General features: G+C 38.4%; 1 protein-coding gene and 1 long non-coding RNA gene across 2 annotated transcripts in view; one reads left to right on the plus strand and one right to left on the minus strand.

Annotated features, from left to right (window-relative positions):
* The window catches only part of LOC146327281 (uncharacterized), a 14653-nt gene extending 12442 nt beyond the window's left edge, over window positions 1-2211 (plus strand). Inside the window, exon 2 of the long non-coding RNA XR_014770629.1 lies at window positions 1557-2211. This is a non-coding gene — a long non-coding RNA (uncharacterized LOC146327281). The remainder of the gene's footprint in view (window positions 1-1556) is intronic.
* slc25a48 (solute carrier family 25 member 48) lies at window positions 2031-27743 on the minus strand. The gene is made up of 7 exons (XM_084719808.1): window positions 27540-27743; window positions 19466-19509; window positions 18720-18791; window positions 15287-15539; window positions 12801-13082; window positions 8918-9051; window positions 2031-4778 (listed from the first exon to the last, which is right to left on the minus strand). The coding sequence occupies exons 1-7, from the start codon at window positions 27592-27594 to the stop codon at window positions 4674-4676; spliced, it is 945 nt and encodes a 314-aa protein (XP_084575934.1). The 5' UTR covers window positions 27595-27743; the 3' UTR covers window positions 2031-4673.

Below are 27743 nucleotides of genomic sequence, written 5' to 3' on the forward strand. Positions count from 1 at the left end.
TAAATAAATAAATTAATTAAAAAAATTGCCATCTTATGGCTTAAAATTGACTTTTTGTACATAATTTCTCCCTAAGAGATGTCAATGTCTCAATGACTCTGTGGTTAAATGTCTTTGACAGGTTTATATAAATACCTACTTTAAGGTGTGTCACACACTTTTCTGCACAAAACAGCAACTTCCAAAAACTTTTCCAAAAACCCAACACCACACATTCAGCTTCTGTCATCTCCAGTGGGGGAATGTAACTAAGTACATTTATTCAAGTACTTTACCTAAGTCTAATTTCAAATAACATTCATATCATATTACTTTACTTTACTTTGTACTTAACTTTTTTACTCCACTACATTCACCTGACAGGTATAGTTACTAGTTACTGTGAATAGTTTATTCAGCACAGCTCACCTGTCTGAAGGTCACCTGGTCCCAGAGTGAGGCTGAGTTCCACTGTCACCATGTTCTCCTCAGATAGTTTATCATCTGATCAGGTCCAGTTTCTTTAACTCAGAGCTTCTCTTCTAATGTTCTCCTCTCAAGACACGTTGTTTCTAATGACTTCGTGGATTTTATGTCTCCAACGTAGCGGCTGACATGCTAAACTCCTCAGACAACACATCTCACTCTGCTGTATTAATTATCAGATGTAGATGGAGACAGTTGCTAGCTCCTATCTCTTGTACTGAGAGGATCGAACTGCGCATGTACAAAATTAAAACAATTAAAACAAAATAGCGAGAGTAAATGGATGAAAAAATTGCACCCCAAGCTAGAAGCATGTGACCTCTCCATAACTTAAGACAGGGTATAACATTTTTAACAGCAGATTTGGGTGCAGATGATAAATTTAACTCACTACCTACACATTATTGTTGCTGCTCATTTAAAGAAATATACAGTATAAATTTTAAAGTAATTAAGTTTTCTTCAGTTTTAAGATGTGGGGAGAGGTGGGACGGCACCCTCTATTGACCAGCCGCCACTGATGTAGGTATGAATCCAAGTGTGAGTGTGTGTACGCATGTATGTGTGTATGTATGTATTGAAGTGTGTTTATATATCCAAGTTTTTGTCATTGTTTTTGTCATTCATTTTGGAGGCAACTATTAACATGAAACTGCCATAACACAATTTACATAGCTCATCTATTCTATTGGATAATTGGATAAACCTTCTGTATATTGCTTTCCATTTACATATTGTCATGAAATAAAGTCAGATACCAAAAATAAATGACTACAAATAAATGGTATGACCCAAAATAAAAACACTGATGTGTCAATCTTTTTTTTTCCACCAATCTTTTTTATTGTGATTAGTTTGACTAATATGTGATTGGGAGAAATGATCGGTTTTGCATTATAATTTTTATGTTCACTGAAAACAAAAAATTTAATTCATGATGATGTGATATTTATTGAGGTCTGAACCAAACAAACATGATTTCTTTGATCTGGAGAACACAATTTTTAGGTCAGGTAATATCTGCAGCACTACAGAAACTTACAATAATGCAGTTTTATTGCAATTAATTGTCCTGCCCTATTTTTTAACAGCACTTCATTCTTGGGGTCTCCATGCATCCGTGGATCCTGAACTCTGGTGGACCTCCAGCTTGACTGCAGAGAAACTGCAAGCAGGTAAAGAACAGCCGCTTCCTGACTGTGTGTTGTCGAATGCTTCCATCTAGTGGACACTTTGTAATATCACAGGCAGGTTCAGGTGAAAGTACACAAGTAACACAGAACCTACAGCTTACTGTAGTCATGACAGTGACCTCAGAGCGTCACACTCTTATCAGCTGTCTGCAGTCAGACGGTCAATGTCTGCTGACGCCCGAGACATCTCACCTGACTCAGTTACAACATGAAAATGAAACTCCTTCCACTAATATGTGTAAACATTAAGTGTTTATCAGACATGACCTCTTTATCTTTATGCTGCGATTGACGCGTGTCAGGCTGTCACATGACAAGGTGTGACATGAGTCACACGTTGTGAGAACAAATTCAGAGAAGCAGCAGGACCACTCATGTTTAAAATCTTTATTTATTTACAATAAGACACTTCTGGCTCTGCGCCATCTGGAATGGAAGTTAACATATTTACAAGTATTTACATCAGAAAAGCTATTTAAAATATATAAGGCAGGCGAGGCAAGACATTTCTATGAAGATTTTCACTCTAAAATGAGAAAGAATTTTTTTTTTTTAAGAGAATGTTGTTTATAACATTTTAAAATCCACAACTTTCTGGTGCATGAAAGTTTTAAAGGGCAAATTCACCACTTTTCGTGTGGAAGGTAAATGTAGTCTATTGAAGCAATAAATTCCTCAGTGTGTTATTGAGAAAACTGAGTTCTTCTGCTGCAGAATCTTCTTCCTGGTACATGTAGGCTCTGCTGCACATCTCCATGAGCAGGAAAACTGTGTTTTCTTGGTCAGTATAGCACCATCAACACTGACTGGACACATACTTGCCAACCTGGACACCTCAAAAATAGGGAGGATTTTGAAATCAGACTGGGAGGTTTAGGAGTCCTCCTTCAGTTTAATTTGAATTTCAGACTTTGTTTCCTGCATTCTACTATAATAAAATATTAAATACACTCCAACAATGTTTTCATGTTAAGTACTTTTCCTTTTTTTTAATTCATAAGAAATAATACAAAATAATTTTCAGAATTTATAAAATGCCTGCTCCTTTCCTTTAACTTGCTTTCTCTAAGAAATTAGAATTTGTCTTTCCAGGACGCCTGGAATTTGAGTATTTTATTTCTTTTGGGAGAAATACAGGAGAATTTTGAGCCTAGTAAGAAACCGGAAGAGGACAATCGGAGGAAGATCTGGAGGGTTGGCAAGTATGATTGGACATCCACATGAAAAAGTGCAGATGTTTTCCTTTAACATGACTCTTAGTTTAAAGTTTTTAGTTTAGTTAGTTTTAAAGGTGGATACAGCTGTGAATTTCTCATTTTAGAATGAAACTTCTTTTGTGCGTCCTTAACTGTAAATGCTATGTAACTGTTGATGTTAGTGATTCTACATTTTTATATATTAAAAAATAATGTAACTGTAAAACTCAGTTTTCTTAATATAAGAAACACACAAACATCTTAAGTACAAGTGGACGGTAACATGGGATGCACATACAGTCCATGTGCACTGGAAGGCAACAATTCATGTAGTGAATGAATGAAAGGATGTGTCATTTTCAACACCTCACAACGTTTTTTAGTGCAACATGAGAGCAGTTCATCCACTGCAGGCTCACCTAGTGTTGAATTTGATTCTAAGTTTAAAAAATATATTCTAAAAGTGATTAAATAAAATGTGTGAAATCATATAGCTTTGTATTCATGTGCAAACAAACAATTAAAAAAAACACAGCCTAAAGTAAATGAAAACTAAACTGAAATAACAAAATCAACACTGACAGTTATCTGAGACCGATCTGCAGAAAAAGCAACCAAAATGTTCAGTTTAGACTCATTGCTGTTGAAAATGTCGCATCCTTTTATACAAATTCAGCATGAATTCATGTTTCTTCATCTTTCTCTGATGAAAGCATGTGGAAAATGATAAGTTCTGTTACAGGACAGACTGATCCCAAACTGACACACCACAACATAACCTCATTTCCTCAAAGAGGAACCTCAACAGGAACACACAGAGTTCTTTGGTAAATTATAGCATCAAAAAATACTCAACTCCATTGAATAATGAGAATTCAGACACCAAAATCATCCATGCAAATTGATGGTAATGTGCTAATATTTTAGCATTTACTACATCAGAAATTAGGATTTATTTAGCAACAACTGCTCCATTACAACTTCCAGGAAGATGTTTGTCTATTTTACCAATCACCTCAACTCTCTTATCGCAGTTTCTATCCAGATGAAGTTGAGCTGCCATTTTTGTTTAGATCAGTGTGCAGTGTACAGAGGAGAAGTGACCAGAGAAGCCTTGGCCAGTCAGGCTCCGTCATTTTCTGCTTTGAAATGGTGAATTTGCATCTTAATAAAATGAAGTCTCTGACCTGTGTTTGATTTTTAGTGTTAGCAAAACAATGCTGCACATTTCCGATACATCTAGTTAGCACACATTAGCTCAGACCGCTAACTTGGCTTGTTTACTATATTCTGTGAATTACTGTGACCCTGAACGTCTCACCACACTCTGTTCCAACATCTGACAGCTCAATAAAAAGTTGCTCGATAGTCGATATGGAAAGACGGAATTAATATTTGAATATTCATATTGAACAGCTAAATCTGATTTGACAAAATTTGTGTCATTCACATGTCTTCTGTTGTCTGTGCTAATAACGGTCTAAAGTTTTAGCATCAAAACTGCTGCTTTACATGTGATATAAACGCTGAGAACAAGGAACAGATGGATGACTTTGGCGTCCTGATTCTTACTCTAACAGGACCACCTCCCAAAAAGTGACAGTTTAAAACATCACTGGTCAACATCTTTGTCTGGCTACCAGAAGGTCAGTAATGACTAAAACACTGAGTCATGTGAAAGGCTCCGGTGTCTTCAGTCCACGTTAACATTAGCTCAAAAGCAGCTACCACACACTGCTACCTGTCTCTTGTCTGCTGTGTGCTCATTTTCCAAAATACTGAGTGTGATTCCTTTTATTACCAAAATGTTCTCTTTGTCCTAGAAACTCCTGAAGAACTGCAGGGAGAGTTCGTAGGTCAGGAACATGGTGGCGCTCATCGGGAAGCCTCGAATGGCGTTGACTGATGCTCCACGGAAGAAAACCTGCACACAAGAGAGTCTGGTTTTACTGACTTTCTTTTTTTAATTTTTGTTTTCAAAATAGGTAAAAAAAATTACCCAGAGTCCTGATTATATTTGGGATTTGACAGAATTCTTCCAATTTGAATCTACTATCATATCCCAAAAAATGACTTCCTGTTCCGTGCATCGGCTATTGGTTATAGTCCAATTAGCAACTTGAGATGCAAGAATAGAAACAGATTTCTGCATACTAAGATGACAAAATTCACCAAAGTATTATAGAAATTACAACGTGGCCAAGTGCAAAATTCAAATCGTGGAAGCTGCAATTTTCTGAAAAATGAAAAACGTGTGATTTTAATGAAGGACTGTAAGAGCTGCAGAGAAGCCCTGACCTTCAAATCTTGTTCTTCAGATGTAAGAAAACATGTTTGTTTGGTACAGAACCCAACAAATACCACATCATCATGATTTCAACAGCCTTACAAGTGAAAATGATAATTGAGATGCAAAAAAATAATGGTAAATCATATCATAGTATCTGTCAAAATAATTGCAGTTGTTCTTTTTACATTGTGCAGCCCCACTGTATATAAATGCAGATTTCTTTTGTTTGCTTGCTTGTTTTAAAAAGCTAAATTGTCCACAGACTATAACTAATGTGTTCCAAGACTGCATTTCAGACAGTGTGCTCTGCCTCTTTTTTCTCCACATAGACTGTTGACTTGCATGAAACCAAATGCTTGTTACAGATGGATTACAGACGAAAACCAGAATGCTCCTAAAATCAAATCTTGTCTTTTGCCTACAGATGATGCATTTTTTGGCAGATATCTGTTTATAGAGATGATCTTAATACATACATGTCATGCACTAGGACCTGCAAGTAACTCATGAAAAATAATGTGTGAAGTTAATGAACAGTCAAAGGACTACAGCTGTAAATTTAATGTGTTTGTTCTTATTTTCAAGTTTTGTCTACAGGTTTTTTAAACTGTAATAAATTAGAATAGTGTGGTAAATAAATATTTCTGTCTATTTGATCACCTAAAGGGGATGATTTTCTTGAACTTTTAATCAATTCTAACTTGAGTTGCTTGTAAATCAGTTTAGTTGCTTTATGCAACTTCCAGCAGTGCTGTGTTGTTTACTTTAGTTTGTCATTATGTCATGTTCGTTATCTCGATTGCTTGTTTGCTCATTTTATCTTACTGAATTTCACCTTTCGCCAGTTTTTTATTGATAGATTTTATCTTCATATGAATTACTTCACTCCAGGTCTGTCACAGCATTAATTCAAGCTAGACAAAAAAAAGGAACACAGTGTTCAAGGTTATTTTGGGGGAGACGCTGTCGTGTAATAACTCGACTCATTGATCTGTGACCATCAGGTCACAAGAACAGTCACTCTGCTCTCTTACAACACCAATGTCCCTCCGTTACTGATGGCTGAAGTGTTTCCATGTTGAAAGTCTGGATAGACATTTTGTAACCTCTGACTTTATGAGTCACCTGGGCGCTGCTTTTGGCAGCAGATGTGTCCTTGATTTTAAGCCAAGAAGGCAGCCATGGTGCAACTTGAATGCAACCTGATGTGACTCCACTAAAGCCCTTCAAGGCAACAAATCTGCTGTTGGTAGTTTCATATTAACACAAAGCTGCATCAGTTAGTTATTTCTGCTGATCTGTTCAAACCATTTCATCATGTTTTTTGTCTATATTTTTCTGTTTTTTGAAGTCTGACTTCATCCAAAACTAAATTAATCTAAGTATCAGTTACTCTGTGGTCAGTGGTAGTCAGAAGTTTGTTTGTTTGTTTGTTTGTTATACAGCATGTGTAGATGTGTTGCCCCAGCTGCTGAGGTTGTAACATGATCATCACTAAAAGAAGCTCGCCTGGCTGCTGAGCTTTCATTCACTGACAGAGTCATGTGGTCCGGCTCACTGCGGGAGACTCACGTTCTGAGATGGCAGCTTGACTCTCATGTGAGTTCCACCATTCTCTAGGGTTTCACCTCCATAAATGATGAAACCATCTGTTTCATTTACAGCAGCCAGTACAGTGAGCCTGGGGGATGGGGGGGGGGGATCTGTGTTTATGTTGTATTTAAGTCGCTTAAAGACAGAATTTAAATCAAGGTTATAAGACTTTATAGACTTATTAAATACAATCTGGGACAGGATTTACGTCCAGTTTAACAGTTACAGTAAAAATTGGGTGCTGCACAATATTTCCGTGTGAACAAGCAAACAAAGGGTCTGGAAATATAAAAAGTACTGCAAGGTTTTCCATCAGTATTGAAATTAAATCATGGTTTGTATATTTTATCAGTCCTGTTCTCTATGCTGTAAAATGTTATGTAGTACAACATCAAAGACACTTCAACCCAAAATTAAAAATACATATTTTTCCTCTTACCTGTAGTGATTTTTATTAGGGGTGTAATGATTCAGTCATGCATCCAATGCATCAGACTTTAATGTGTTAGATACAAGTGCATTGGTTCAGATGGCCTGTATCGGTAAAAAGTTGAACATGAATCGGAAACAAATGGATGCAGCACTAGTCTATCAATATAAATCATTAGGACGCACATTTGTTTCATTTTTGGCATCAAGGAACTGCCGCTATAATGTTTTCTCTCTCCTCCTGTCTCTGCCTGCACCGCTCTCACTGGACACCTGCTGCTGTGATCACACAAAAACAAGCGCTCCCTCCTCCCTCTCCTGTGTCTCCTCTTCTTTTACTCAAAACAGACGGAGCTGAAAACAGCAACAGAAGTGACATTGTACCACGTCGGACCACCAAACTTTCATAACGAGACATGAGTCTGACCCACAGAGACGTCATGTCACTGTGAGAACAGGTAACACTTCACTGTTCCTCCACACTGATCAAAACCACAACACTCTTCATATGAAACAGAGCAGCACATCATCTTACTGCAGAAACACTGCTATTTTAAACAGTTAAAGTTTTTTCACAGATTCTCATTTAAGCTACAGGATCTCATTTACACACAAGATGTTAATACCACTGTAATGTCTCCTTTTCTCTGTCTCTCCTGTTACTATATTTAGTAAAACTATCAGGATTTATTTTGCAACTAATAGCACTCTACAAATGTTGCACTGTCTTGTATTGCATCGTATCATATCATGACAGGGCTGAGTCGAATCAAACTGAATGGTTGGCCATTTAAAAAATGTAAGATATATCGAGATGCGTATCAAATCGGTCTCAGTCAGTGAGATACACACCCCTGTTATTTATCCATCTAGATTGTTTTTGTGTGAGCTGCAGAGTCATACAGATGTCTGCCTTTCGCAACAGTATAATGGAATCAAATGGCACTACATGGACTCGGTGGACAAAGCACCAAAAATCAGCACCAGTGTCTCTGTCCAGAGATCATGACCTAGTTACTCAAGATAATCCTCAGGCCTTGTTGTGAGCAGTTTCATGTAGGAACTACTTTCTTTCTAGTAGAAGGAAAATAGTTCTGATAGATTCTATCATAGAAAGAAAATAGATTCAGCAAACTTAAACTGCTCACAACAAACTCTGCAGCTCCTCTTGACTAATCAGGTCAAATGTATTGTTTTGGTACTTTGAGCACCACAAGCCAAGTGCCACTTCCAAATATCATTTCTGCTCTTTTTTTCTTGGAACGTTTCTATTTGCTGAAAGTGGGGTTCTAAGGCAAGGTGGTCTGCTTAAAGGGATAGCTCACCCAAAAGTGAAAATTCAGTCACAGGAAAACAGTGTTGCAGAATCTCCCAAACAATGGAAGTGAATGGTGACCAGTTTTCAGACTTGGATTACACCAGATGAGCAGTATGGAGGGATTTTATGGTTTTATTCTATGGTTTCTTTTTTTTTGTCCAAGTCTCAAAGAGGTTTGGCTCTGGCGTTCATGACCCTGACAAAAGGGTTCTGAGAATAAATTTGTTCAACATACTACAAGTGTTGCTGGACTTTTACTTTTCTGGACTTGACAATAAAACCTGTTAGGTGCTATATTAGCAGTAGCTTGGAGTGATTCCCACTTCTGTCAGTTATAGGTGGAAGTCCTAAAACGTTGAAAGTGCACACCATCACTGTGTTTGTAATAAACATTTAACAACTTCTCCTTCAGGACGATGAAGTTAGCACTCACCTGTGCTCCCTCCGTCTTGTAGCTGTGAATGATGCAGTGTAAGATTCCCTTGTACTTCCTCTGCAGCTGAGCGTCGGCCTGCATTCGACTCTTCACCACGTCAGCCGGCGTGGCCGTCACCCAGGAAATAGACCCTGTGGAAGAGGAGAACAAACTTTAGATCCTGCTGTCAACATGTGAAGGCACAAACACTACAAAGGGCTATTTCACAAAAGGATTCATTCCTGGCAGCGGGTAATGTTGCATTCAGGGTTATTCACAAAATTGGATTTTACTTCATCAAGCAAGGAAAACTACAAATGGCACTCAATCTTAAACTTAAATCTGAACATTGATATTACTGAACAATCCAATCCAATAAATAAGCTGCTAAACATATTATTATATACAATCTAATATCATTAGCTTCATTTCTTGTTAATATTTTTTTCCAAGCAGGTAAACAGATCACAGACAAACATAGAATTTCAAGTGAGAACTTTGAATGAAACATGTTATCAGACTTCAGGGTACAGATCCTTCTAAAAGTCTCCACACTCCACATAAGTTAACCTCCCACAGGCCAAAACCAACAAACTAAAACTAATGATGCATTCAAGAAAACCTATTAAGTCATTTATTAATTCAGACAAGGTGAGCAAATGGAAAAGTACCAGCAGTTAAGTGGAAATAAGTGGAAGCCACACCAGCAGTATCATCTGAGGCTGCACCTCAACTGATACATTATGAAGTGCAAAGTATCTTCACTGCACAATTAATCAACATATAATCAATATCACAATATGACCAAGAGCAATATGTAAATGACAGAAGCTGCATTTTAAAAAAAAAGAAAAATGTGTGACAAAACAGCATGACAATGAAGTACTGTAGAGCTGCAGAGACGTCCCGGCCAACAGATCTTGTTCTCCAGATTTAAGAAAACGACAGAAATGAAAGTTGTGATCATTCCCATTAACTGAGAATCTTATCACAATATCTGTCAAGTTTTTTCAACCGTATTTTACAGCCCTACACAGAAGTTTAATTAAGTACTCAAATAATAAAATAAACATAGTATATGGAGACGAGAAGGAAAACAAGCCATGTTACCATTTTCAGATGTAAAATAATGGCTTTGTGAAATACTCAATTCTGATTGGTCAATTACAGCATTCTGTTGCCATGAAGAAACCATCGTGACCCAAATCAAAATACGTACGTCCATGCGCTCCGCCTAGTGGCTTCAACTAGTGAGCAATCTGGCAATAATCTTTCCACTAATTGATTAGTTGTTTGGTCCATAAAATGTTGATCAAAATCCAAGATGATGTCTTCAAATGTTTTGTTTTGTCCACACCTCAAAAGACATTCAGTGTCAGACAGGAATAAAAAAAACTGCACAAGCAAACTTAAAAAAAAACCAAACTATCCCCTTAATAAGCTTTGCTTTATATATAAAAACACAAATGAATTCATCAGTAGAGCTGCTACAGTTTATACTCTTCAGTTACAGTGTAGAGATGCAGTGCTTTTGTCTTTAATTCAGTATTTTCTGACTTGTGTGGTTCTTTTAAGGCTAAACAGGCGATTCACATTCAGGCCTGCTAGCTAAACATCCGGACTGATTTATGGCTCACAGCTGATTTCTGCTCTCTCTCTACCACGTTTTGACTCTGTCACGTGTCCATAGGTGGCTGGCCTGCATCTGGGAACGAGACTGCATGAACCTCTACCCAGTGGATAAACAGTGAGGAGCCTGTGGGCCTCGATCTGGGATTTGTTTGGTCTCACACAGCTCATATTCACTCGGGCTCAGCCATGTGGTTGGATGTGAGTTTACACACATCCTCCTGCTCTATAAGTCAGCACAGTTCAGGTGAGGTTTTACTTCTAGAAACCTGAACGTTCCAAAGAAAAACAGAGTCACTATTTTAGAGCTGCAGTTGTAATGTTTTCATATGTTAGTAGATGGTGAATGCTCAAGGTCGTGGTGAATTTCTGCTTGAGATTAAGTCATAATATAGAGCAAAGGTGAGATTAGGTCCTGTGAATTTACATTTATATCACAACTTCATGAATATGGTGTCACAGTGTGCCATAAAAACATCACAATAAAATAGAGCTCAATAAAAAGCAATAAAAGGCTTAAAGAGAAACTATCATACTGCTGACTGGCCCGTCTGGATTACAATTTAAACATCAAACTGCATAAAAAGCATCTACAAAGTATGTGACACCGCAAAGGTGATAAATTCATGTGCCAGATGTGTTACACAAAAGAAATTAACATTGACGTACTGATTTGTTTTACTGCTTTATTACTTTAAGGACCAGTGTGTAGGATTTAGTGGCATCTAACGGTGAGGTTGTAGATTGCAACTAACTGAATACCACTTCCCTTATAATCCATATCCTTACTGGATACTACAGAAACAAGACAGCCTCCACAGAAGAAGGCCCGCGCCCTCTGTAGATATAAAGGCTCACTGTGAGATGATGATATTTTCAGGTGATTACACACTAATAAAAACCTGCTTATTATATTTCACTTCACATTTCTGCCAAATGATCCCCCTAAATTGGGGGATTTACTATCAAGAAAGCCACTTTTGGCCGTAAAGTTAAAAACTATTAATTTCTCTATTTTTCTTGAATATTTTTATTTTGGGGGGATTTGGCGTTCATAGCTAGCCTACGGAGACTCAAGACTAGTGACCAGCAACACTTAGAGGAAAAAGGCATTGACCTATATATGTATTAAAACATTTTGCCCCTGGTTGATGAGAGCCATAAATCTCACATTACTTTTACATGGACAGCCTACTATATTGTTTTGGTAGTCTGTCAAATGTGACATTACAGTAAATTAATTTTATCGATGTGCCAAAGTGGAACCGCTGTCTTTATTTTGAAAGCTTTTTGTACTCATGCAACCTTTTACTATGACCTGAGAGAAGTAGAAAACAGGTTGATTCAACCCCCACTTCCTACATTACTTTATACCATTTACAAGGTTCAATTTAAGAGGGTAGCTCAGCTTAATTTAAGTAAATTATTAACATTAAAATATGCTCTGCTTCTGGCAGTCTTGAGGGAACAGATCAGATCTGTTTGCTCAGTTCGTTTGTGCGGTTCATTTGGGCTGGTGTGAAAGCTGTCAACTGAATCCTGGTATGAAAAAAAAAAAGTTTTCTAATGTGAAAACGACTGAACCAACCACAGAATTTTCCGACAGAACTAGACATATGAGATTTTAAAAAGCTAAACTACTAAAATAATCTGTCTAGTTGTGGTGAAATCAACATGATTTCATGAAAATCATTTAGTAACACATACGCACGTCAGACCAGAACTAAAATACAACAATGTATCGTTTTGTCCCCTGGACCAGATGAACTGAACCACAGGTGTGAAAATACCCAAGGAGCCTAAATCAGAAACCAGACTCATTATTTCCTCTAACTGCATTACAACCACACAGACACTCCACCAAAATCCACCCAAAGTTCAGACGTGCTGCAATTCTCCATCTGCTGTCAAAGCCAAAATTTCTGTTGCGACATCATTGATCGGGACACGCTAATGCATGCTAAAAATGCATTTGGCTTCAGTTCCAACCCAAAGAAAGCAGAGTATCAGCACTTTGAAGTCTCGGATCGATCACTGTTGACTGTATGCAACTTTCTACCCACTGACTTTGTCCTCGTCTGGTCAACTTTCCAAACCCAATGACCTGTAAGCCAACAGACTTGTCTTTACACACTGGACTCCCCAGTCTTTGGCTACTAGCCTAAACTAAGCATCTATGCAATATCACGTGAACGGACAACTGCAGGCTACTGAGAAACTCAAACATACGCTGCTGTGGTGATGTTAAAAAGCTGGACATTGTGATATTTACCTGCTAGTCCTCCAGCCAGCCAGATGGAACAAGGGTGAGGGTTTGACTTGCCGTCTGGCTTCAGCAGGTCACAGAAGATGGTGTAAGGGATGAAGTAGAGCACGTATCCAGGAACGTCCCTCAGGAGCATGGCCCCACCACCCCTGTACAGGCCCTGCAGGCCCTCGGTCTGCAGGATGCTGCTGATGCAGTGGATGGGGCCTCGGTACAGCCTCTGGCTGGGGATGTTGACGGAGCGCAGAGGGATGCCATTCGATACGTTACCGGCAAGGTGCAAGTTCTCTGTAGCAAAGAAATGAAACAACTTATTTCCTATGACTGCTGTTACAGAAACTATTTTGTCTTCTCTTCTCTGAAGGATTATTGTAGCTGTGATTCTTGGAAATTAGTGGAAACTGGCAGCTCTCAAAAGAACTGCTTTGATTTTGAGTAACTGACTTATTTCTGCTGATGTCTTTAATTTCCAAAACATTTTCTGTCATCAAGCTCTATAAATGCATAAAATACTACTTTGAACAGCCCCAGCTGTGTTGATTTTAGCACTGAGGTTTTGTACTTTTGTGATTCTTTCTTCACACCATCAAAGGAAAATTGCATGACGAAACCAATGGCTATGTTTGCAAAAAGCTTTTAAAACTCCTTCTCTATTCACATAGGCCCTGCCCGGGCTTGACTTGGTTTGACTCTGAGCTTCAGTCCAGCTCAGCAGGGATTTGTTTCTTTTAACAGACGTCACGCTTGTCTTAGTCGAGCAGCTGTAAAATGGTGGATAAACACATTTAATTTCTTATAAATTCTGCACGTTTTCTTATTTTAAAGCGTTTTTTGCCTTTATTATGTAAAGTCAGCTGAAGATAGGAAATGAGGTAGAGAGAGAGAACAGTTCTGTTCAAATGAGTGGTTCATGCATGACGCCTCCTATGTTCACATCTGATTCTTAACAACTACCCTGGCCTACTCTACGTTGGTAGTGGAACCACCAAGTCTGGCAGAGTTCATGCAAATGAAAAATGTCCCCTGGCATTATCAGGTCACATTCACTGTGGTTGGCAGGTACAGTAAAATAACTATGACACTGATAGACCTACTACGTGTCATGTTTATGGTCAAACTGTTGGTGCAAACTTTATGGCACTTTGCACCATCATGAAAGAGTCTGGATCTATTGAAACACCAAATTGTCTTTGAGAAAGTCAATGAAACCAATGTTAAGTTATCACATGATGACAGGTGTGATGGATATGAGCTCATCAGACACTAAACACATAAAGGATAGAAATGATTCACGTGCCGTCTCTGCTCTGACCTCAGTTTTATTGGTTTATTGTTTAACGGAAAGATGAAACCCAGACCACATCCAGAGATCATTGTGCTCTAGAGTATCAAACACCTCCAACCTGCAGATTTGAAAGGTCTCTGTAGAACTTGTCAAACCAATCCTGCAGTGTACAGTAGGGCTGGACAATATAATATATGATATATATGATATTATATTGTATTGTGATATGACACTAGATATCATGATATGTTTTTGTCTATATCGCCCAGGCCTAGTGTATACTGCTATAGAAGTGAATTTCTCTTTGAGGGACAATAAAGTCTGAGTCACCTGCTTGCTCATTATGATATAGAGTGACTTGGGTAAGTAAAATTATCCTGGATTCCTGTTCTCCACCTCTGTATCATCCATGAAGCTTCAACAGAAGACAAATGTGCAGATATTAAAGGGATAGTTCACCCATAAATAAAAATTCAGCCATCATCTACTCACCGTCATGCCGATTGAGGGTTGGGTTTATTTTGTCACGCTGCTGGAGTTTCACAGGAAAACAGTGTTGCAGAATCTCCCAAACAATGGAAGTGAATGGTGACCAGTTTTCAATAGTTCTTGTCTGGCTTCATCCAAGTCTCCTATGTGCCATTTGCACACCGTCACACACACACCCAGTTCAGACAGTGTGCATGTGCACATGAATGTGGCACCAAGCTAAGTATCTACAGTGAAGATTCGGGATAAAAACATGGTGTGCACAACATTTTTAGTCAACTTGTTGGGGTTTTAGGAGACTTGGATTACACCAGACGAGCAGTATGGAGCATTTTCACCTTCACTTGGCATGAGGCTGAGAAAATAATTCATGAATTCATGAAGACTGACAGTTTCATGCACACTTTGTCTCTGTGCTATCCTGATTTAATGTATCTTTCATATTTTATAACAGACTGTAACAGACAGACAGATTTATTTCTCTCTTTTTAGTTTTCAAAAACGAAACTAAAATTAAAAACATTTGTGGCAGACTGTGACAGCCTGGATTTCTGCAACTATGTCGACTACATGCCAGAAAACCAGAAAAAAAGCTCAAAAACAACAACCAATGTTGTCTTTTCAGCTTCAGAGTAAATTGTTCTTTCTGCTGCCTACTGAGGGGAAAAGACCCTCTACAGTCAAAAAACAAAACAGAACAAAAAAAATCCTGATTTACCTGCTAGAACTGTCTGCGTCTGCATTTGTAGTCTGATCTTGACCAGGTCCACCGGGGCTCCAAGACCCACTGACACCAGTCCAGTCAGCATGCTGGCCACGGTCAGGTCCAGCATGCTGCAGGGATGCCGCCCATCGCCATAGCGATACTTGCTTATAAGTCTCTGTGCATTACTGAAGAAACCAAACACCACTGAGTTGTAGACGGTGATACTGGCCAGGGGGAAAGACATGCCCTTAAAGAAGCCTGTAACCTGAGAAACAGACAGACAAGTACTATAAGTGATTACAAAATAAACAAAAAAATTGATTTCTTAGTGGTAAAAACAACCAGAACAGGCTTTAAACTCAAAGGTACTCAGATTCTGTTGGCCTATGCCAAAAATGCACAGCATGAAAAATGGGGGGTGAAGTCGCTGCCAAATATTTGGAGTCTTTTTTCTATGGAAAGAGTTCCTTCTTAGCAGGAGGGAGGCTGATATTTGGGAGACACATGTTAAAGCTTAAACACAGCTGTCCACTACATGAAAAAAACCATCTGACCGCTGAGAAAAGCAAGTTTCTGAGAGGGAGTGTTGGGCTGAAACTGACTCACGTTTTGAGTGGTCAGAAATGGCTAAAATGAATTTAAGGTACATTTTTATGGAAGCCACAAGGATGCAAACCACACCTTTTTCTCTGAAATCCCACTGTGAAACTGGGTCACTGAAGTAACAAAACAAAAACTGGGAGGGATTCAGGGTTAGAAACATGAGTAACCAATAATTACAATGTTAGATTTATCGAAATATAATGTTTGAATGAAAGATGGTGAAAAAATACATAGCTGTTGTGTGTAAACTGACAACAAGTTAGAGAAAAAGGAGAATTACAAAATTTATAGTATTAAAACAAGATTGTCCCATTGGTTTATAGACTACCATCCTGAAGCCTCAGATTATAGGGGGCACTATCTTGTTTTGTTTTTTTGTTGTTTTGTATTTTTTGCAACCAGAGCTGAGGGCTGTACTACAAAGCCAAATTAATGTGTTAGCAGGTATGTTGAGTCTAAAGCCAGGCTTTTCAGTGTCACCAAGGTGTCTCTCTTTTAATCTGGATAGATCACCATGGTAACTGATGCTGAACTCATAACCTGGTCAGGAGCAGGTTATGTTCAGAGTTTCAGATTAAATCAGATGTAAAAAGTGCTGCTCCTTAGCCAGTTCTTTTCCTAATGAAGTTCTTTATGAGCGATATACGTAGATGATAAACTGAGGGAAGACAGTAAAAATGAAAAGTTGCTGATCTGCATGTCATATAATGTAGAATCATAATGTAATGTAACACGCTGTCACAGGAACCTGTTTGATGATGCAGAGTCATTTTTCCTGTTTCCTTCAGCTCATATTAACACTTTAAATTTACACTTGTGTGGATGATTTATTTTGTATCATCCACACACTAATATTTTGTATCATCCACACACTAAAAGAATGATGAAGCAACTACAGACACTTTGAAGACTATTTACTATTTAAAGTCTGTTCTGCATTTCTGATACTGAAGCTGAGAACATTGATTAGAAAACTGATGAGTCTATCCTATTTGATTTGTCCAAAAACTCTATGTCTCTGTCATCATGTGACAGTGTCAGACTGACAGCATCATGTTTAAATCTGATGTATGAAGTTTAACTGTTTAATGTTCAGTTGTCATGTTAGAAATAAACAGCAGCATTAAGATCACATTCAGTCGATCAGTCATTTTCTGACAGCATTCTTCATCTCATGCCTTATCTGAAGCAACAGTGTTGCTTTTTGCTGTAATATATTTGTTATATTTTCCACAGCTCTTCATTATAACAACTTGTTCATCCTGACTGAAGTGAAGTGGTACTTTGTGCTGAAGAAGAGTCAATTGACACCTCAGAAGAACCCTTTTTCTGTGAGCGTACACAGAGTCTGAAGAAAACAAAGCAAGTTAATAAGCACCGTAATGATACCTGTTATCTCTGACTGTACTACGAATATCAGGAAGTAGTGAGAGATGAACTGAGAGTGTGGCAGTGCTTGGTTTTGGTTGGCTTATTCAGCAGGAAGTAACTGCAGTTTGAATTTCAGGAGGTTCCATTTGAAACGAGAAACACAGTCATGACCGTCCGGCCATGATCTTTCTCATATTACAGCACACTAAAATATGTTTCTGAAAATATTTTAGCCCGACACACAAGACACACACTGTGGGCCACTGGCCACAGTATCGCAGCATCAACTACTGTTTTTTTTTCGCTTATGGCAGAATGTGTATGCATGGAGCAAGCACCTTCTCCAACCTGAGTGTTGTGGACAGAAGTCTGGCTATGCTAGACTACTTCTGCACTGGCTTCACTTTCCAGACCTGTAAGCTCCGCCCACTATTAAATATTTGATCTATGGTTGAAACACTGTTATTTAAACTTACATATGTAGGAGTAAGTCTCCAATCTGCAAGTCAAAATCAAGTCTCAAGTCTTAACCTTCAAGTCTCAAGCGGGTCCCAAGTTACTGTGCTGAGAGAATGATGCAAGTCAAGTCCCTGCTAAAAGTCAAGTCATGTCAAGTCATTGCTAAGGTTAAGCAAGTCACAAGTCAAGTCATACGAGATTCTGATGAACTCATCTGTTTCCACATTTAAGTCATTTTAAAGAAAGTGGTCATGAACCATTTTTCAACATCAACATCAGTGGTTCCCAAACTGGGGGACGAGCCCCCCTGGGGTGGCGCAGAGCCACTGCAGCGGGGACACAGAAGATGAAGGGAGACATATGATAATAGACATGAATATGAATCTGATCTATGTAGGGGAAATAAATAAACAAGAGTTTGGAGATTCTATCCTGCTGACCTTGATTTCCCTAAAGGTCAATGTTTGAATCCTGTTTTTTTTTTTTTAAATCAGTCCATCCCCAATTATTGTTAATAATATTAACAAATCTGTCTGAGTTGCTTCTCATAGGAAGCTGTGTATCACTGTTCTCTTCTTACTACCAGTAGAGCACAATCTTTGAATCCACATTTTATTATTATTTTATTTTATTATTTTTGGACAAATATTAGTATGATAGTCATCTAATGCACTGGCTTCTGCTGATCTGCCTAAAAAATATAAATATGAAATTTAAAAAAAAGGTTAAGTCCTTTCAAGTTGTGAGTCTCAAGTAATGAATACAAGTCAAAGTCTTTTATCAGTTTTAGTCAAGCAAGTCTCAAGTCCTTAAATTTAAGTCAAGTCATGTTATTGAGTCCCCCACCATAATTACAGTCACTATCTGAACTCAAAAAGTCTGAAATGCCGATCAGAGTAAAGCATCTCACTACTAGTTCCCTTGTGGTAAATCTGCCTGATGAAATAAAAGTCCATGTCGGATTTTAATATAAATTAGAGACGAGCAGAGACGGACATGTCTGCATGTTTACCGTTTCCTTCCTGTAGATGGTGAGGACACAGTGAAGAGTGTTCTTGTAGCCTTTCCCCGCCTGGAGCCGCGTCTGGACCACAGAAAACAAACAAGACAAAACAGAAAATACAAAACAGAAGAGAATTAAAAAAAAAAGAACTGAAGTCTCTCACATTGTTTTGGCTGCACTCTGTTTCATTAGCATCAATTAATTTGAGCACTTTTTTCACTTGGCAGAACGCTAACAGAGTTATGATTGTTTTATCGTAAGAATGTCAGCAAATTTCATGGAAATCCAAAAGCTAGCAGAGCAAAAGCTAACATGAACCTGTGATGGGCCTTCAGCTCTTTATCGACCAGTCTCAAGAAGAAGAAGAAGATACTTTTAATAAAAGTTCAAATACTGCACCAAACTGCTTTGTAAAACTTAATTTTCAACATAGATTTGTTGTATTTTCTGTGTCAAAAAACACATACTTTCCCATGCATAACTTTGTAGCTGCATGACCACATGCGGGAAGAGTTTGTCCGAGTAAACAAAGTTCTATACAGCCTGTTTAGTTTGGTAAGGAAATGTGTTCAACATGGCAAATAAGGCATAATTGTTGTTGCGTAACACCAAATAAACCTTAATGTTCCACATAAAAGATCAGGACACTTGATCAACTGCAAACTAGTTTGTTGTTCTTTTGCACAACAACTAATCAGGATGAGAAAGTTGAGTTGAAGTTTGGAGATCGTGCGATATAGTGAGCACTGAAATACCTTGACTGTGTCCAGCGGATGGCCCACGACTACACTGGAGGCTCCTGCAGCCAGAAGAGGAAGAAAAACAGAGAGAAGGAAAAATAATGAATGCAGAAAAATACCACAAGAAGAACAAAAAGACATAAATCACCATGAAACTGTTGCCAAAGAGGAAAATATTGTTTTTCCTGCTTCAAAATGTTGAACAAGGCCTGAATTTCTCATATTTGTCTTATTTCTGACACTTTTAAGCCATTTTATAGATAACAGCAACATAATGAAACTGAATGACATTCATCCCAAAACTGTAGTTCAGACTATATCACTGATTCATAGTGAAGAACTAATTTTTACATTTTCTATTATTACCTGACATGACCTGGGGAGAAATCACATTCATGGATGAGGCAATATTAAAGTTTTATTCATGTAACTTTTAGTAAAGTACGCTAACTTCCTCCCTCACTTTCTGATACTTCTGACATATCTATTTATGTTTAACATATAAAAAAGATACAGCAACAGCTAGCAGGAAAAGCACTGCTACCTTGAATTAATTATGGATTTCTCTGCATTTCTCTGCATTTGAACATTGTTGGACACATTTGGGATAATGTAAGCACACAACTTAACAAAATATATTACATGTCTAGTGTTTTTAGGTATTTCTATGCAGAAATGTTACATGTACATGACATGTTGTTTGCACACCGTCACAACACACACACACACACACACACACAGTTCAGACAGTGTGCATGTGCACATGAATGCGGCTCCAAGCTAAGAATCTACAGTGAAGATTCAGGATAAAAAAAATGGTGTAATTAACATTTTATTTTAGTCAACTTGGTATGTTGGGGCTTTAGGAGACTTGGATTACACCAGACAAGCAGCATGGAGACATTTTATGTTTTTATTCTGTTGTTTTTTTTACATTTGAAAACTAGTCACCATTCACTTCCATTGTTTGGGAGATTCTACAACACTGTTTTCCTGTGAACTGAACCCGACTTTCAGTCAGCTTGAGGGTGAGTAGATAATGAGTGAATTCTCATTTCATGACCCAGTGTTTGGGAGTGAATGATTTAGGTCATTTATGTATCAAGACACTGGTCAAACTGGGCTTCTATCATGGGGTCATTGTGCCCTTGTTAACTCCCTGTTCCCTCTGCTCTCTGTGCATTGTGTGTGTTCCCTGCACTAAATACCCTTCCAGTACACACAGCACACTGCACATGGCAACACATGGCCGACAGTATCTCATCTAGAAACCTAGTTAGCAACCAGTACCACCCGGACTCGATTTATCCAGTCCCTCCAGGATTCCGCAGCCCTTTTTTGGGATTGTTGTGGCCTAAAATGCCAGATTTTACAGCAGCTTTTCTCAATTACTGCAAAGGTTGTTGTGATGCTTTTAGACACTTTTTGCAATGAGTGTAAACTGCAAAAGAAAGTTGTGATTTTTTTTGTAGAATTCTTTAAAAATCAAAAGCAACTTGTTCCAGGGAGAACGAAACCACACTTTAACTAACTTTACCAAAAAGGCTCAGAATTACAACAATTATAAAAGTCTGCTTTATTTGTAAATGAAGTACATACTGCTCGTCTGGTGTAATCCAAGTCTCCTGAAGTCCAGACATACCTTTTGCACACTGTCACACCACACACACACACCTCAGACAGTGTGCATGTGCACATGGCTCCAAGCTAAGGATCTACAGTGAAGATTCAGGCTACAAACATGGTGTAAATAACATTTTTTTAGTCAACTTGGCATGTTGGGGCTTTAGGAGACTTGGATTACACCAGACGAGCAGTATGGAGGTATTTTGTTTTTATTTATTTTTTTAATAATATTTTTATTGGAGGTAATATTCAAATATTCAGTACACAAATACAACAATGAAAGTAAATGTCCCTCCATATTTTGTAATAACAAAGCAAACAAACAAAATAAAACTGAGATGAAATTAAGCTGTCAAATGAATGGAAAAATGATTTGGGCAAAAAAAAAGGGGCAAACACATGAAGAGACAACAAAGTCAGGGCAAGACACTCATTTTCACACAGTGAACTCTGCCAGCTAATGACAAAGGGATAACCCTCCATCTCTGGAGGTCTGATCTCACTTTTTACTCCAGGTTTGACAAATTCTCTGTATGTTGAGTTTCATAGGAGTGAGTGATTTTTTTATACCCAGGTATTTAAAACCAGTCTTAGAAAAATGAAAAGGAAGTTCTCCCTGGTTGATCATTAATGCTGAATTATGAATCGGAAAACATACACTCTTTGTGAAATTTAATTGATATGTGGAAAAACACCAAATTTTTCAGTATGTCAAGTATGCAACAGGGTCAGTGACATATAATAACAGATCATCTGCATATAAGGACAAACGATGTTTGACACCCCAATCATGAATGCTCTTTTAGAGCTATGTACAGGGGCTCAATAGATATAGCAAACAGAAGGGGCAATAAGGGGCAACCCTGACGAGTTCCGTGCATGAGGGGGAAGTATGGAGAACGAAGGTTATTGGTGCAGACAGTAGCATATGGAGAGGAATAGAGAGGGCGGACCATTGAGGACGGCAAATAATACGCTTTTTCTGCGTCTAATGAGATCTCTACCTTTGCAGCATCTGACGGAGATGCAGACTGAATAACATTTAAGAGCCGATGAACATTAGAAAAAGAACAACAGGCCTCCATAAAACCTGTCTAGTCTTCTGAAATTAAATCCACCAAAACAGTTTCTAATTGGCACGCCAGCATCTTGGCCAGTATTTTAACATCTACATTCAGAAGTGAAATAGGATGACATGAAGCACAGTTTGTGGGCTCCTTTCCGGGCTTTAAAGGACCAGTGTATAATAATTACAGGAATTTATGTACATAAATGAGATATATTATATATAAGTATGTTATTTATTATTATCAATCAACGTAAACTCATAATCTATATGTTCCTGTTACTTTAGAAATAGCCATTTATAGTTACATACTGTCGGGTCAACTTACGGAGATCATCATCCTGTCTACGGCAGTGCAGAGCGGACAAACTGCACTAACAGTGAGTCTTGGGAAGCCCATGGCGACCTTACATAGACGCCGCAGCGTAAACACAGAAGTAGATGGGGAGGATAGACGCGGGTGATTGCTGGCAGACCATTTAGTGTTGTGAACCTTGACTGGCACAGTTTTGACAAATGGAGGATCATACATACACTGTACCAGAACAAAAAGCAGCGGACAGTGAATCCTCGTCATCCAAGAAGCGGAGACGCCAAGAAAGTAAATGCAAGCATGACAGGAAACGGCAAAAACACGAATCAACATCAGCATAGCGTTTACACGATGGAAATTGCTGATAGAGGACAAACGTTTTCACAGGGACGCTGAGGTTGCCTGTTTTCTGCTGGACAGGTAATTCATCCTACACACATAATTGAAGTTTGTTGTGAGATAACTTTCGCTCGCCATTTTGTCCGCTAATGGCCACCGTACTCTTGGTGAGAGAGGGGCAGTGTCGGGGTAAATCCTCTTAGTTGCAATCTAAGGTTTGAACGCTAGATGCCACTGGAAATCACACACTTCTCCTTTAACAAAAGTGAGATTGATGCTTGGGTCAGCGTTGGAGGTAGGGAGCCTTTGGAGATGAAATCTCTTTCCAAAAGAAGAGGGGCTAGTTTATGTGAGAATGTTTTTAAAAATTCATTAGGGTACCCGGCGGTGCCAGGGGATTTAGCATTTTGCGTACTTGGAATGGACTTTAACACTTCCTCCAATGAAAAAGGTTTGTCAAATTCCAGTTTTGAGTCTGTGCTAATAGTAGGAGTATCTAAGTTATCAAGAAAATTATTCATCAAAGATATGTCACCAGGGGCTTCTGATGTATACAAATTGTAGTAGTAAGTTGAAACTGTGTTGTTAATGACAGCAGGATCTGCAGTTAAAAGATAAGAAGAATTCACAGTCTGAGATGTCATGCATGACGCAGTGCTACATTTTATTTGGTGAGTAAGGAGCCAACTGTCTTTATCTCCATATTCATAAAAAGTACCACGTGTATGAAGCAGCTTCTGTAGTAGATAGTATACTGAACTCTGTTTGTAGGCCCAGTCTCTATTTATACAGCTCTGGAGTAGTTGTAGAGTTAGGTCTGTGCGGTATACTGGTTCATACCAAAAACCAGTCTTTATTTTTGTTATGATATTAATTTTTCATATACCATACCGGTGAATAGCCCAAACAACGTCTGGAACGTGTGCAGTGGGAAAGCGTTTCAGCAGGGACCTATTTCACTGCTGCACACCAACACCACAGGTGTGCTTGCTTGAGCGGGTGTACTAGAGATGTTCATGGTGACTAATTTCTCTGTTGATTAAACACAAAATTTTATTTAGACTAGTCTAACACTAAGAAAACACTCAGAAAGCTGTTAAAGTTTAGCAGAATTTATTAATTTATAATGTTAAACACTGTCTGAAAAAAATACTGTGTGTATTAAGAGCCAATTGAAGACGTTAGTCACAGTCTACAATCGCCAAATCATACTTTAAATGCAGCTGAGATGCGCACTACTTTGTGCTGTGCAATACAAGCCTTACACATTAATGTACAAAACAAGACAACAACTCAATAAATGCTTCACCTTTTCAGACTGAAGAGGGTCACAGTGTCTGCAGGTAGAGAACACAGAGCTAACGTTAGCTGCCAGCCTGACACACAGTGTGGCTAACGTTAGCAGTGCTAGCAGCAGCAGCAGCAGTTCTGCTTGCAGGTTTATGTCTGTGTCTGTGCTTAATGTGGTCGTGTTTCTCCAGTCGAGTGAATATATATCAGCTTATTCTGTCACAGTCTACACTAATCTGTCCAACTTCGCTGATACAAACATCTGGTGTTGCCAGGACGATCGGTTCATACGCGCTTGGGTGAGAGGGGCTGTCGTCTGACAGAGCCGCAGCCCTGACAAGTGGTGTGCAGCTGCATAAAATCTTAGAGGCAACAGATAACTGACATCATGCATGCATGAAATATTGATAAATATTTTATTTTTAAATATTTTAAACTACTAGTATTTCTGGTGCCGTCTAGCGTGGATGGGGACGTTTAATCGTATAGTTGTCCCTGCCATGTGATAGTAACCATACTTTGAAGGGGTCATGCTTTTACCTGTGTCTGGACATGAAAAAAAACATGATACAGTCCTTATGACAGTAAAATGGGCTATTTAAAGACAATCAACTGCAGTAATTCTGTTCTCAGTAGAAGAAAATATGGGTAAGAACAGTGTTGCATGAAAAAAAACAAAACATGAGACACTGTGAAACCGATATGATTTTTAAAAAAAACGTGATATGAAAATTTTGTCATACCGTCCAGCCCTACTCTGAGTACTGCCGATCAAGAAGTAAAATGGAACCAGTCAGTTCCTGCAGTTTGACCATGCCTTGTTTAACAACATGGGAAGAATATGAGATGATTCTGCCTCTGAAAACTGCTTTCAGTGTATGCTGATATGGCTTTGGACATTCTCGATATATTTTTAGGGCTGGAGTGATCCAGTTTGGGGCTGATCACACAGATTCTGTTGGGGATTTTTTATGTTTAAAAATTGGTCACCATTCATTTCCATTGTTTGGGAGATTGTGCAACACAATTTTAATGTGAAAGTCCAGCAGTGTTTTGTGGACTAAAAAACTAAACCTGACCTTCAGTCAGTATTAGGAGGAGATAATGACTGAATTTTCATTTTTGGGGAGAACTACAACTTTTTAGTTGATTTGAAATCTGCCAGTAAATAGAGGAGAAGAAGAAAAAGCACAGCACGCTGTTGTCATGCTCATGACTTCAAATTGCTGCATCTGGACAGAACCACACAGTGTAGACAAGAGGGTCAAACAGGTTGTTGCCAGTGTGAACGTTTTTACCGTTTCAGAGGAAGATAACACAACATGTCTGACTTGACAGATTCTAATGTCACATTCAATTTAATTTATAGGCAAAATGTTCAAAAACAAAATATGTTTATGAAGTTTTTTGATTTACCTAAAAATAAATGAACATGTGAAGTATCAGAACTGTTTTTTTGTTTTTGTTGTCATGGTGATGTCAGTTAGATTTGGTTCAGTCATTAAATCATCCATCTTTGCTCACAGACCTGAGCCTTTCTAACCCTCAGGTGTACATAAACTACAGGTTATATGAATGTCTCGTTAAAATACAAAAATGTGAAATTATCAGTTATCTTATTTGTATTAGACATGATACAATACAGCATTGGCTCAGTCTCAGTTAGGAGATGTGGCCCCTCAGACTAACATGAAGGTGACATGGACTTGTCCCTTGGTCAAACTGGGGTCTCGGCAGGGTCACTAGGGTCAACAGCAGCATAAAAGATGCTGTAACTCCACTATGTGTTTTATTTTATTCACTGAAATGAACAATGAGAGAATGCATTTATTTCATGGCTTGTATGGTTGCTTTCACCTTTTGTTGCCACCTGAACTACACATGAAGGGCAGAGTTTTGGCTTTTTATGAATACAGCATCAATGATGGACACAAAATGTGTCAGTTTACAGTGAAATGTTGTAACAGACAGTCTACTGTGAATTGAATTTAGCATTTGTGGTGTTTTTTTGCCCTGGATTTGATATTTTCTTTCAGTTACAATACACAGTTTTCCTCTGACCTTTAGTGTTATTTATCCATCTCCTCTGTTCCAGTGTGAGTTACAGAGTTTTTCAGACATCGGCTGTACAGATTTCTCTCCTTTTTACCATAGAAAGAAAGTAGTCCCTCATCAAACTGCTGACAAAATGTGTGTGGATTATCTTGAGTAACCGGGTTGTCATTTCTGGAAAGAGACGCTGGTTTTGAGTTTGTCAGTTATTTCTTGGCACTTTTAGTGCCCCAAACCAAGTTCCATTTATGTCCATTGTACTGAGAGAAGTCAGACATCTCTACAGCTGCCACTTCCAAAACTCAACAACACAGTAATAAAAACAGTCTAGATGGATAAATCACACTCCAGGTAAGAGGAAAAATATGTATTTTTAATTTTGGGGTGAACTGTCCCTTTACACTTCTTAGATTTTGGGTTTGGTTTTACTTTTTCTTTCCATTTCTTTTAAGTGGGGGGTGTCATTTAAGACAGAGTTTATAACAGAAATTATAGGCTATATATTCATAACAGATCATCAACAGCAGCTTCTTTCTTCTTCAACAACTTGCATTTTTTGGACAACTTTAATTTTCTCTCAGTATTTTTATTTTAGTTTTGCTTTACATGGACCTTAAATTTAATTTCTATTTCCACATTTTGATCTTTTAATTGAGCCCTCCTTTCATTTGATCAGTACATGCAGCAGTATAAAGGTGCTTTTTAGGGTCACTGGTTCACCCTACTCATGTTTTTAATGAATTAATTGTGCACTTTACTTCTGAACTGAAGAAATCTCTTTGAGAGAGCTCCATGTGATTTTAGTTTAGCCATGTATGGATAAACAGAACAACAACATGATCTCAGTATCAGGGAGTCAGAGGCCTACTTTCTTGTTTGTGCAACTAAAAATAATGCAGCAGCAGCGCCTCCAGTGGTCAGGCCTCTCATTTTTTTTTAAAAAAGCGTTTTTCTCACTAGAATGAAAATTTCCACTCAATCAGCCCTGCAGACAGTCTCTGAATGCGTCCCTGGAGGTGTTAACACATTTTACTACCAGCTTTTTGTTTAGTTTGGAGGTAACAGACTGCAGAAAAGAACGCTTATTCATCAGTGTGAGAGAAGCAGGGGGTGGGAGATTTCTCTGCAGACCCTCCATTGTTTACACTGGATGTGGATGCATAGGGGGCTGCAGCAGCCCCCCTTCAAAACGCGTCCATTGCGCGTAAATAACAGCTTGTGTATGTTTCTAAACATGTTTATTCCTTCATGCAAAGCTGATTTAAGCTGAACAAACATGCAGCTATGAGAATCCATTGAAAGCACACACACAGACAGACACTGAGAGACACTGAGTCACAAGAGAAACTGAACAGAATAAAATAAATGAACAGAGAAGCTGGAAATAAGTTTGTGTCACTCACCGCCGATCCATCCAGCCAGAAAATCATCCAACATGAAGCTCTTTGAGGTCTGCATCTTCAACTCAGAGCTGCAAACTTCACTTTACTGCCTCTCATCAGCCAGAAAATCAAGAAAAACTCCGCGAGTATCCTCAGAGACACAGATGATGAGGAGGAAAACTACTGAGCTTCGGTTTGTTATGATAACGTAGAGGTCTGATCCCT

Source organism: Lutjanus erythropterus, chromosome 5 (genome assembly GCF_056507025.1).
Source record: "Lutjanus erythropterus isolate fLutEry1 chromosome 5, fLutEry1.hap2, whole genome shotgun sequence".
NCBI classification, from domain to species: Eukaryota; Metazoa; Chordata; class Actinopteri; order Lutjaniformes; family Lutjanidae; genus Lutjanus; species Lutjanus erythropterus.